Source organism: Phycodurus eques, chromosome 10 (genome assembly GCF_024500275.1).
Source record: "Phycodurus eques isolate BA_2022a chromosome 10, UOR_Pequ_1.1, whole genome shotgun sequence".
Taxonomy (NCBI): domain Eukaryota; kingdom Metazoa; phylum Chordata; class Actinopteri; order Syngnathiformes; family Syngnathidae; genus Phycodurus; species Phycodurus eques.
Genome location: NC_084534.1, coordinates 17,565,092 through 17,578,658, shown reverse-complemented (window position 1 = coordinate 17,578,658; position 13,567 = coordinate 17,565,092). Strand labels below are relative to the sequence as shown.

The following is a 13,567-nucleotide window of genomic DNA, read 5'->3' as shown; positions in this document are numbered from 1 at the left end:
GAGAACAATAGTTTTCTGAATCTGAGCTACAAACCCTAACCCAGGCTGGGAACCCTAACTTGAAATCCAAACCCTGTCTTAAAACCCTATTTTGACAGCCCTACTATGAAACACTAACTGCCTTTAAACCCTATTTTGGAACCCTAACCCTTGCTTGATACGACTATAATTTACAAGAGTTCATCTCGGAAGCTTGTTAATTTAAAGTGTACAACCTACAGTCGTACACACCTTATTAAAATGCCATGTATCTATATATACTTTTTTCCACCATTGATGTGACCTATAGAAATTTGAACAGGGGTGTGAACACTTTTTTTGTTTAGTGACCATAGATAGCGGATGTAACATGGTTATTTATCTCTGATAGTGACAAGAAAAGGCTATTTTTTTCACTGCATGGACCCTGACGTTTAGTCTCGTGATGAGCTCTCTTCTCGCGAGAATACACTCTGGCCCGTGCAAAAATGGAGGTCGGAGGAGGAAACGGTGGTGGGCTAGCTGTAAACAATAAACAGAGAGCTATGGTGCCAAATAAGAGTAGGGGAGAATTCACTCGTAACCAGAGAAAGGATTCAGAGGTACGTACACATTTAAGTGAGTGATTTTTTGATCACATGTAGTTTTTACAGACCACAGACAGACGAGGCCAATTCTTTGCTATACATAGAACATCGTTAGTCTTGTCGGTTAGTGTAGCTTAACTATGATTTGTGACATTTTGACGACTTTAACCCCACTAGAAACTTTGCCTATTTTCATATAATGTCGCTGAATTAAGTGTATTGTCACTTGTTCACTTATTGTCAAGTGCTTGATAGCACTGTAGTTTAGCGTAGGCTAACAGGCTACTACTGTGAGCTGAGGAGAGATAAGCTATGGAGAGATTCCGCTGTCACGAATCTGCACCTGTTGAAAAAAACTGTCCAAAAAAACCCCAAAAGCTTTCACGTTCTTAAGCTAGCGTAGCAGTATTAGGTACCACCCGTTTAAAACGGCTAACTTTGTTGTTTTGTGCAATAGTGAATGGTGTCTGATTTGTCAGTATTTTTTCGAGTATTTCAGAATCAAAATCAGAGTCAGAATCATCTGTATTTGCCAAGTATGTCCAAAAAACACACAAGGAATTTGTCTCCCGTAGTTGGAGCCGCTCTAGTACGACAACAGACAGTCAATTGACAGAGAACACTTTTGAGACATAAAGACATTGACAAAAAACAGTCACTGAGCAATAAAGGGTTGCTAGTTATCTGGTAATGCCGTTTTGTTTTTTTTTACACAAAATAAACTCGATAAGGATTCCGCATTGTTTATGAGTTCAGTGTTACTTGTTATAACCTTATCCAACACAAATGGAGGTATTTGGTTTTTGACATTTCTGTCACAACTATATAATTATATACATATACACTGCTGACAAAAAGTTAGGGATATTTGGCATTTGGGTCAAATTATAGAATTAACCCAAAATACATTATAACCTTTAGAGGTGAACTAAAATAGTTCTATGGACTTTTGAATGCACAGGTCCAAATGATCAATTTTTCAGTATTTAATTTTTACTTGCTGTTCTTTAACAAGGAGCTGAATGGCAAAATTCACATGAATCACCCATTACATTTCCAAGGATGTCCACTTGTATGCCTTTCTGTGATTCTACAGTCTCTCTGTATCTCTGTGAAAACTCTGATGACACTGACGCTCTAAGCGCAGTAACCACTTCCCTCACTGAACATTGTGTTTGAAACCTGGCAATGGACAGTTAGTGCTGATCAGTTATTAGGCGTCAACTTGGTCTTATGTCAAAATGTGAACACCATAATGAAGAGGGCTGTTGAAATGCCAATTGTAATTAAACCAGGACATTTATTGGTCAGCAGCAACTAGTTGTCATTTAAAATTTTGGTCTGCAGTGGAACTCAAACCGTGACTCTCAAACCATGTCCTTACAGATGAGCTACTGCCGCCCCAGTTATTAATAACACTTTACATGTCCATTATTTTCAATAGTCTTGATGGTGTGAATGTATGTACTTTTTGTCTGTAGGGGCTGTCTGAGTCGCCAGACCTCGAGTTTGAATATGCTGATACAGACAAGTGGGCTGCAGAGCTGTCAGGTAAGTCATCTGTTGTCTACGTTTGCCATTATGGAACTAAGGGTATGTGAAATCGTCATGTTTTTGCACTTTACGCTGTGTGTTCTAGAGCTGTACAGTTATACTGAAGGGCCAGAGTTCTCCTTCAATAGAAAATGTTTCGAGGAGGAATTCAGAACACATGGTATGTGTATTAGTATCCGCTCGCTCAACTTCTGTTGCATGCAGTTCATTACATCAAAGTTAAAGAATGATGTTAATATATTTATGTTCCGATTTATTTATGTGTCCTATTGTAACTCAGTGTGTGATAGGAAGTGGACAGAGCTTGATGCACCTCATCACAGGGCCCATGCCATGCGGTTGCTGGATGGACTGGAGGTGACTGCTCGCGAGAAGAGGCTGAAGGTTGCTAGAGCCATTCTGTACATGGTGCAAGGTCGGTCTATAATGGCTGTAATGTAAATCTATTGAAAATGATCAATTCTAACATTACATTTGTTGTGTTATTACGGGACAAAATTGTTTCTATGTAGGAACCTTTGGCGAGTGCAGTTCTGAGGCCGAAGTGCAGCATTGGATGAGATACAACACCTTCCTGCTGCTAGAAGTTGGGACTTTTTCTGCTCTGGTGGAACTGCTCAACATGGAAATTGAGTAGGTCATCCACTTTTTCTTCTCATTTCTCTCACGCCAGCCACTTGATTATGGCCATTCATACAATTGTATTCTTAAAAACAGTTTTCACAGTCATTGTCCACACTAATGAAATTTTTATAAAATCTGCTCGTATGAGAACACATTTGCAGACTGCTGAGCACTTGCCTCTGCGCTTTGATTCATATCTGTGCAGACATTTTAGCCAGGAAAAAAAACATTCATGGAAAATGCTCTGTAATAACAAAGGCAAGTTGAGTTACTCCTGAATATCATACTTGAATATAAAGTTAAGAATTCATTTCAAAATATATATATTTAAATAAGATGGTGCATGTGAAGAACGGTTGCACTGTTATGCAGATCAGCAAAAAAAAATTATATATATATATATATATATATATATATATATATATATATATATATATATATATATATATATATATATATATATACATACACACACACAGTGGGTACATAAAGTGTTCAGACCCCCTTAAATTTTTCACTCTTTGTTATATTGTACCCATTACTTAAAATCATTTAAGTTAAATTTTTCCTCATTGATGTACACACAGCACCCCATATTGACAGAAAAAAACGGAATTGTTGAAATTTTTGCTGATTTATTAAAAAAGAAAAACTGAAGTATCACACGGCCATAATTATTCAGACCCTTTGCTCTGACACTCATATATTTAACTCTGGTGCTGTCCATTTCTTCTGATCATCCTTGAAATGGTTCTACACCTTCATTGGTGTCCAGCTGTGTTTGATTATACTGATTCGACTTGATTAGGAAAGCCACACACCTGTCTATATAAGACCTTACAGCTCACAGTGCATGTCAGAGCAACTGAGAATCCTGAGGTCAAAGGAACTGCCTGAAGAACTCAGAGACAGAATTGTGGCAAGGCACAGATCTGGCCAAGGTTACTAAAAAAAAATCTGCTGCACATAGGGTTCCTAAGAGCACAGTGGCCTCCATAATGCTTAAATGGAAGACGTTTGGGACGATCAGAACCCTTCCTAGAGCTGGCCGTCCGGCCAAACTGAGCAATTGGGGGAGAAGAGCCTTGGTGAGAGGTAAAGAAGGTGAGAGGTAAAGAAGAACCCAATTATCATTACCCACCAACATTCACCATCCAACCTGACAGAACTGGAGAGCATCTGCAAGGAGGAAAGAATATAAAAAATAGTTAGTTTGTGTGGTCCTTCATCTATTTCCTGAAGACATCTCAATATGCATATCAGTGCTGGACTGCTTTTAAAGTGATGGCATAATCAGCCATAATGTGTAAGAGAAGAAAGACTTTCCAAGGGTATGACTCTCTTATGACTTGAGACTCTCCAAATTCTTATTCCCATAATAGATCATCACAAATGTTCTTTTTCTCTCTCCCTCAGCAACAGTGCCGCCTGTAGCAGCGCTGTCAGAAAACCAGCTATCTCTCTTGCTGATAGCACAGATCTCAGGGTGCTGCTCAACATCATGTACCTGATGGTAGAAACCATACAACAGGACGACCCAGCTGACATGGCTGAATGGAGAGTTATCAGGGAAACGTTTAGAGCGGAACTGGGTAGGTTTAATAAGAAACAATATGCTGCCATGACGTGATATAATGTGCACATTTTCCACAACATTAGGTACATCCTCCCAATCTAATGAGATCCAGTAGAAGAATGGTATAATAAAATTATGTTTTATCAATGGGCATATTGTTTGTCATATTTTTTATTCTAGGTTCTCCTCTGTACAACAACGAGCCCATTGCAGTCATGCTGTTTGGGATGGTTACAAAGTTTTGCAGTGGCCACGCGCCCCACTTCCCAATGAAAAAGGTCCTACTGCTGTTGTGGAAGAGCATACTGGTGAGGGATGAGGCCATCTGTATTTCATGACAGTAGCCACATATTTCTCATGTATCACATATGGCGTTACAAGTGAGACATGGAACTCCTCCTCTCTTTTTCAGTTCACACTCGGAGGGTTTGAGCAGCTCCAAACCATAAAGGTCCAGAAGCGGGAGAAGCTGGGTCTTCCCCCTCTGCCGGAGGACAGCATTCGGGTCATACGGAGTATGAGGGCCGCTTCCCCTCCCGCCTCTGCCTCTGACCTCATAGAACAGCAACAAAAACGGGCGCGGCGTGAACACAAGGTACGTATCGTTGCTGGAACTAATGTAGACTTCGGTGAAAGCTAATGATGTGGAAAATTTGTATGACGTGAAACCATCCCTCATTCAGTAGTGTGTCAATCATCCAAAGGGGTTTGATACACATTGTATTATCCTCCAGATTTATAAGTCCATTCTTATTAACCTCACCTATTTTCTCTCCATGCAGGCACTGATTAAACAGGACAACCTGGATGCATTCAACGAAAAGGACCCTTACAAGGCGGACGACTCCCGCGAGGATGAGGACGACAACGACGACAATGACAACTCAATAGAGGCAGAGACTTTCCCATTGGAAAGGGATGAGGTCATGCCTCCGCCTATTCCCCATCCTCCATCAGAGAGGGTGTCCTTCCCCAAAGGACTGCCATGGGCCCCTAAAGTCAGGTACTTCATATGACATTCATTTTTGGGTTGTAGCCAAAGATTTTGGTGATACCACATTAATAGCTCTTTCTTTGTTTTAATTAGGGAAAAGGACATTGAAAATTTCCTGGAGTCCAGTAGAAGTAAATTTATAGGATACACACTTGGAAGGTAAGCACAACAAGATTATAATTTTTATTTATTTTGTTTTTTTTTGCAATGTATTGAAATAACTGCGGCAAACCAACCATCTTACCTTTTGTGTCTCACAGTGACACAGACACGGTTGTTGGCTTACCCAGACCTATTCACGAGAGCATCAAGACACTTAAGCAGGTATTGCGTCACTTCATACACCTTTTTAAAAATCCTCCTCTACTCTTCTTTCGTAATTTGACATTATCTTTCTTTCAGCATAAATACGTCTCCATAGCTGAGCTTCAGATTGTAAAGGAGGAAGAGTTTCAGAAAACCCCTCTGTCGGGGGTGAGTGCATTTAGAAATAACATTTAAACTGCTAGATGAGAACATGTTAATCTTAATATTTTGAGAGGTCATTCCAGCATCATGTTGATATATATTTGCTTCCTGGTCATTAGGGCGAAGAGGAAGTGGAGATGTGTGCCACTGAGCTGCTTTATCAGGGAATCCTACCCACATTACCTCAGTACATGGTCAGTGCTCTCATAGCAGACATCAAAACATGTGTCACCATTTTTAACATTTTAATTTGGATTGATTAAAACGCAGCCATTCAGCACAGACAGTTTCTGACCACACCATTAGGTACACCTACACAATCTAATGAGATCCAGTATATACAATAGTTTAATCAATAATGCACACTTCTGATTGGAAGGCTAGATTTTTGTAATCCACTTTCTTTCTTTCTATTGGATTTGAGATTTTGCAAGTGTACCTAATGATTTGGCTGGTGAGTGTCTTTCATTGAAGGCTCATCCCTCATTGGAATAAGTTATAATTCATGTGTCTGACTAGTTCTTTTACTATTTTTAGACTTAACAATATCTGTGATCCACTGATAAGGTACATTATTCACATACAGTGGAAAATTGTACACACTCCTGTTCAAATGCCATTTTTTTGTGATATAAAAAAATCAAACCAAGCCAAATAATTTCCATGTGACCTGTATCCTGGACAACTCAATTAAAAAATATATATATATATTTTCGAGAGGGGAAGTACATATAAACAACTGAGATATGTGGTTGCGCAAGTGTTGATTTAATTTCAATTGGTTTAGACAGGTTATAGGTCACCTTTATCATGGAAAATGTTTTGAAATGATCTATTTTGGTCTCGTTTTTTAGATCACAAAAACCTGACATTTGAACAGGGGGTGTGTAGACCTTTTATATCAATAAACCCGCTCAATTGAGACATCTTCCTGCGTAATTATAAATTCATGCTGACTTCCACTTTATAGGTTAGCCCCTCAAGGCAGTTATTAATGTGTAATTGCCATAAATTCTTTGTGTCTTGTTGGCATTCAGATCGCTCTGTTAAAGATTCTGCTAGCGGCTGCTCCAACCTCCAAAGCCAAAACAGATTCCATCAACATCCTGGCAGATGTTCTGCCGGAGGAGATGCCGTGAGTGACGCATATTGTTGCCTTCTATTGATGCTCAGAACGTGGAGACCTTTTTATTTTCAAGAGCACTTATTTCAATATTAAATTTTTATGAAGTGGAACCTGATTCATAAGATAATCTTCCTGAGAATAAGCAGTTCAGAAAATGAATGGAAGGATTGTTGCACTGAGGCAAAAAGGGGCCAAAGCATTAGAATGTTTTACACCACAGAAAGCTACCGGCACATCCACATTAGTAAACCCGCTTGTTGAATTAATACCTCCTTAACAAACCAATATAAAGACAGAATTTGTCATTTGTCAAAAATGTTGAAACTTATTTTCCCTTTAAATAACAATGAAACACATTGATGGGAGACTGATTAGTCCTATTGCAGGACCACTGTGTTACAAAGCATGAAACTCGGTGTTGACGTCAATCGACACAAAGAGATCATAGTGAAGGCCATCTCTGCTATCCTGATGTTGCTCCTCAAACACTTCAAACTTAACCACATCTACCAGGTACACCTCACATCCAAATATGGTGAGATATTATTTTGAAGTAATTTGCTAAATATTGCTGAAGATATAGAATTTTGTGTCTTCTCAGTTTGAGTACATGGCTCAACACCTGGTGTTTGCCAATTGCATCCCCCTCATTTTGAAGTTCTTCAATCAGAACATCATGTCTTATATCACGGCTAAGAACAGGTACTTAATTTTACAACATGACTCCTTATAAACTATGACGGAATGTAAATACATTTTTGTTTTTCACGTTTTGCAGCATCTCAGTGCTGGACTTTCCATACTGCGTGGTCCACGAGCTCCCTGAATTAACAGCGGAGAGTTTGGCAAGTGTTCTCATCTCATCCCTTTATTTGTCATTGTTTATTTGGTTGAGTGCCCTGTGATTGGCTGGTGACCAGTTCAGGGTGTACCCCGCCTCTCGTCCAAAGTCAGCTGGGATAGGCTCCAGCATACCCACGACGCTAGTGAGCGTAAGTGGTACAGAGAATGAATGGATGGATTAATGTTTGGTTCAGCAGAATGCAATTTTTTTTTTAATTAACATTTAATACTGATGACATGTTTTTGCAGGAAGCTGGAGACAACAACCAGTTTTGTTGGAGAAACCTATTTTCCTGCATTAACTTGCTGAGGATCCTCAATAAACTGACCAAGTGGAAGCACTCAAGAACTATGGTGAGAAGACACTCACAAAATCTTTAAATCACATGATCTCTCCTCACTCTCATTGCCTTTATTGTTATATTATCTCACACTGGATGTGGCATAAATGCAGACATACACAGTTTGGCCAAACATTACATCAAAACAGACCGTTAAGTAATTGTGTAGTGAGTGGACAACAATAATACCTGTACCTCATATGTGCATTCTGTTGTTAATAATTCAAAATAAATTTCTATCTAATTAATCAATGGGATCGGTACAGTAATCGATTTGAAAAATATTCGATAGTGCCAAAACTTTTATAATCATCATCAATATAGCCTCTCCAAACATGGTTGATGTCTTTGATATTTTTGTAGAAGTGCAGTAACATTTGTCACAAAGAGTGTAATTCTTCTCTTTCTGCAGATGTTTACATTAATGAACATTTGTCACTTGTACAGCAACAAAAACATTATCTTAAACCTTAACGTTTGAATCTTAACACCAAGAGAATGTAAATGCAAAATTCACTTACCTCAAAGAAACTCAGAACAATGCTGTCATGGCAAGTCAGATATGCTCACAAGTCTTTTGTCATCCAGATGCTGGTAGTGTTCAAGTCTGCTCCCATCCTGAAGAGGGCGCTAAAGGTGAAGCAGGCCATGATGCAGCTCTACGTCCTCAAGCTGCTCAAAGTGCAGACCAAATATCTTGGGCGCCAGTGGCGGAAGAGCAACATGAAGACCATGTCGGCTATATACCAGAAGGTCCGACATCGGCTAAACGATGACTGGGCCTACGGAAACGGTGAGAAGTGAGGCTTCTTAAACCTTGTTTCCACACTGGTGCAGTTTGGTTCCATTTTGTACTGTACACATTTAATTGTGCTTCCGTTGTAGTTCTCCAAATATCTGAGCTGAACCTCGCCACGTTTCGCCTTTGTTGGGGTACTAGTTGCAGTGGTACCCTTCGTTGTGCTTGCCGAAGGGGGAGCTACATCCACTGATGTTTGTCAATTGGTCAGCAGAATTGGCCATGTTTTTTTGTGTTGCAATGGAGAGAATTGAATGGGAAGAAAACTAAAATGCAATTTAAAACAAATACTGACCAGTGAAAGCCATATTTTTTTGTTTGCTGGTTCTGTTCACAATAAAGTATCACAGTTAGTTTCCTTGCACCATGATTGGCAAATTACACACTGTTGTGTATATATAGTGCATCCGGAAAGTATTCACAGCGGTTTACTTTTTCCACATTTTGCCATTTTACAGCCTAATTTTTAGATTTAAAAAAAATAATAACGTGTGTGTGTGTGTGTATATATATATATATATCTATATACACACACACACACACAGGGCGATTGAAAAGTAACTCCCTATTTTTAAGTACTTGTAATTTATTTCTGAACTATAATTCTTACAAGAAATGAACATGAGAAGAAAGTTAATTGCATGGAGTTTTATTTAAAATTTGATATGGGTGCCAGCATTAGCCACCAGTTTCTCAAGCCGCTTGGGAACCTCATGAACTAATTTGGAATAAGGCTGTAACTTGGAAAAAGTAAAGTGCTGTGATTACTCTCTGTGTGGTATGGATTGACCACTATTTAACCAGGCTTTGAGACTTACATGATACCTTCAATTGTACCAACTATGGCTATAATCTACTGTTTGTCCATTGTGGGCAGATCTGGACGCTCGTCCCTGGGACTTTCAGGCCGAGGAGTGCGCCCTGCGTGCCAACATCGAACGCTTCAATAGTCGCCGCTATGACAAGAATCAGAGCAACCCGGACTTCCTTCCTGTGGACAACTGTCTGCAAAGCGTCTTGGGGCAGCGGGTGGACCTGCCCGAAGACTTCCAAATGAATTATGACCTCTGGCTGGAACGAGAGGTCTTCTCCAAACCCATTTCTTGGGAGGAGCTGCTGCAGTGAGAAATGATCAACATCCTCGTTTTATCGAAGATCAGACCCTTTTGAGCGTGGCGTTCAGGTAACCCAGCATCAGATCACTCGTTGAATTTGGTCACAAGTTCCCGACTGAGTGAAGATGGAAAGTTTTTGTCCTTCAGTCATCAGTTTAGTCGCCAACAAATTATTTAATGTAATTCCTTGAAGAGTTAGTATTATGTGATTATAATCTGTTTAATAGAAACAATTTATTTTGCATTTAGGTTCTGTGAGATGCCACCACTCTGATGCAAGTGTACAAAAGCAGCTCCTTCTGTGGACACTTACTTTTATAGCTACTCTCCCCTGTGACCATGTCTCACTACATCACTACCCATTTTAAATACATTTATGTTGAATAAATACAAGTTTTAACTGTATAACTCAGGCCAGGGAGTGCAGACTGTTTTTAGACGTTTACAACATTTTAATAAATGTAACATTCCGTGTTCATCATAGGAGCTTTCATTTTATCAGACTGATAAAGCGATTTTTTTAAGCATGTTCCATTACACAAATAAAATGTATTTCAGTTATTGCCTAAAGGGGCAGAAGTATGTTTACAAATATCTTTCATATTATTTGCATTTCTTACAGTTCTTGTATCTTATGTTTGCCCCACGGATATAGAGGCAATCACAGGCTCAAAGAAATGTGCTTTGTTTTGCAGAAAAATATCTTGCACATTTCCACTAACTTTCTATATACAGTTGAATATGATTTTAAAAGTAAAGTATATTATTTTTCGGTTTGTTGCATCACTTAAAGAAACAAATATATGAAAAAAAAATCTCCAGGTCAAAAATTTTTCTCTATCTGCTTGTGGTCTGTTTGTATTGTTTTGCTATAAATGTGGAAAAATGGAACATCACAGTTTGACTTCACATAGACCTCAATATTCTAAAATCATACTGTAAATCCTGCAGCATATTTCCTACTATTAACAAGCCAATAAATATTGGAGTAATGTTATCTTTTGGTTGCATTTACTTTACGAAACGAATGGCTACTACTATATTAACTAAAGTATATACAGTGGTGTAAAGTGACAGAATGTGTATTAGTGTTTTCAGTTATAGAAAACCAAGCATATTATCCCGAGTAAAGGAATCAAATGTGTAACATGGCTTGATTTTCACTCATTGAGAGACCATGGCCAAAAGGGCCAAAGTTTGACTTGTTTAACACAACAATGTAAATACAAAACCTTGCTAAGATTGAAACATTTTATACTACATTGTACTCTGATATTACTGTTTTTGTTGTTATATATTCTGTTATACTGTTCTACTCTGAATCAAAACCATGGCTCGTTTAAATCCGGAAGCTACATGACATTAATCTGTTGTGCAATCGAGGAAATGTAAGTGAGCACTCGTCTCTCATTACTCAAGAACCACACATCTTTCTTGGCTCTTTTACCACTAACTTCCGATGTTAAATCTGCAGGATGTCCTCGGGAACCCTTCAATTTTTGCATGCAGTGGTCCACCTGTCAGCTGAGCAGTGCCCCGCCCCAACCATGCTAATGGAGAACGCAGCTCAGCAGGTAGTTCCCATTGTGCGAGTGCTCGTTTATGTCATCACCATTCAGGGGCGGTCATCGCCATTCGGGGGCGGTTTTGCATTATAGTAGAAATTGAAATACAACACTGTACACCAATCTTAGTAAATGTACAATGTACAGTGGAATCCCGCTATTCGCCGGGTATAGGTACTGGGCCGGACCGCGAATAGTGAAAATGCGCGGATAATTGACGACCATTATAATTTCATTGGGAAAAAACTTTATTTTTTTTAACTCCAAAAAGTATTGATTAAGCGCAGACAAACCGCCATTAAGCTTTTTCAGGGTTGGTTCCTCCCAAAAAAAAGAGAGAGAAAAAAATTGTGGGGGAAAAAATCAGCGAATAGGTAAATCCACAGGTGCCGAACCACAAGTCTGCAGGGGTCCACTGTATTGTAACCAAGTTCCCGTATCCTTTTGCGTGGGCATGTTCACTTTCTAGATTCACAAAACAACATGGTTAAGATTTTAAAGTCACCGATGATTTCATGATGATCAGTATTTATTCTTCCACTTTGCTGTGACTTGGCGTCGTCTGACATTGCTGCAATTCGCAGGGCTGTGTGGAGTTTGCATGTTCCTGTGTGGGTTTTTCTGCGGGTACTCTGGTCACATCCCACATTTCAAAAACATTGATAGTAGGATAATTGAAGACTCAATTGTCCGTTGGTGTGAATGTGACTATGGATGCTTATTTGTCTTCACAGTGCCATGAAAGGTTTTGGTCCCCTTTGTTTAAGATCATCAAACAAATGGAAATATCCGACAAATATAACCCAAGTGAACTTAAAATGCTGTTTTTAAATGGTGATTTCATTAATTAAGGGGAGAAAAAACTAAAGTTACCTAGCTCTGTGTGAAAAAGTGATATCCCCCTAAACTGGTTGGGCCATCCTCAGCTGCAACAACTGAAATCAAGTGTTTTCCAATACTGGCAATTTCTTACTTTTTTGATATGATGTTATTTTTTCTGAAATGCTGTGCTATATTCAGATGTATTTTTGTGTGCAAAAGTAAGACTAGCCTTTATGTTCCTTTTGGTCAGCAGTGCTTTTCACCTTAGAACTCTGCCATGGATGCCATTTTTGCTCAGTCTAACTTATTGTTGTGTCATGAACACTGACCTTAACTGTGGCAAGGTAGGCCTGCAGTTGTTTAGAAGTTGTCCTGAATTCCTTTGTGGTCTTCTGTATGAGTCATTCCTGTTCTCTTAGGGTAATTTTTGTAGGCTGGCCACTCCTGGGAAGGTTCACCACTGTTCCATGTTTTCTCCATGTGAGGATAACGGCGCTCCCTATGGTTCGCAGGAATTCTAAAGCTTTAGAAATGACATTTGTAACGCTTTCGGGACTGACAGATGTCAATTACTTTATTTCTCTGCGGTTCTTGAATTTCTTTGGATCATGCCATTTTGTTGCAGCTTTTTTTAGATCCTTTGTCCGACTTGATTTTGTCGGGACAGATTCTGTTCAAGTGATTTATTGATTGAACTGGTCTGGAGGTAATCAGGCTTGGGTGTGATCAGTGAAAATTCACCAAAGATTGTAATTAGTCACAATTAATTAATGATTTAACAAGGAGGGTAATTACTTTTTCACACAAGGCCAAGTAACTTGAGTAGTTGTTTTTTTTTTCCATAAATAAATGAAATCATTTAAAAACAGCATTTTAAATTCACTTGTTATATTTGTCTGGTACTAATTTTTTATTTGTTTGATAAACATTAACGTGGGGAAACTATGCAAAAATATAGGAATTTGAGAAGGGGGCCAAAACATTTTTACGGCACTGTATGTGCTCTGCGATTGGCTGTTGACTGTACTAATGACTGCATTATATAGCAATCCTCCATACCTGTACCTTATAGCACTATGAAAACATGCCTCAGTCCGAGTGACTGATCACTTTCGCTCTTTGTTAGTCAGTCGCTTGGTCGCTCACCCACTCATTCACAACCTCTCTATTTGGC

The 13,567-nt window shown here is 39.0% G+C and overlaps 1 protein-coding gene across 2 annotated transcripts; it reads left to right on the top strand.

Moving 5' to 3' along the window:
• Window positions 1–458: 458 nt before the first annotated feature.
• strip1 (striatin interacting protein 1) lies at window positions 459–13,210 on the top strand. Of its 2 annotated transcripts, XR_009769262.1 has the most exons (21): window positions 464–581; window positions 2,048–2,117; window positions 2,206–2,280; window positions 2,401–2,535; window positions 2,633–2,753; window positions 4,161–4,336; window positions 4,501–4,628; window positions 4,733–4,915; window positions 5,103–5,323; window positions 5,408–5,473; window positions 5,575–5,638; window positions 5,717–5,788; window positions 5,902–5,976; window positions 6,820–6,917; window positions 7,295–7,421; window positions 7,510–7,610; window positions 7,687–7,753; window positions 8,001–8,105; window positions 8,681–8,885; window positions 9,769–10,074; window positions 10,256–13,210. XR_009769262.1 is itself a non-coding variant. In XM_061686833.1 (20 exons), the coding sequence occupies exons 1-20, from the start codon at window positions 468–470 to the stop codon at window positions 10,014–10,016; spliced, it is 2,451 nt and encodes an 816-aa protein (XP_061542817.1). In that variant the 5' UTR covers window positions 459–467; the 3' UTR covers window positions 10,017–13,210. The 2 variants fall into 2 exon arrangements, 1 of the variants encoding a protein (XP_061542817.1); XM_061686833.1 differs by having other exon boundaries at window positions 459–581; window positions 9,769–13,210.
• The last annotated feature ends 357 nt before the right edge of the window (window positions 13,211–13,567 follow it).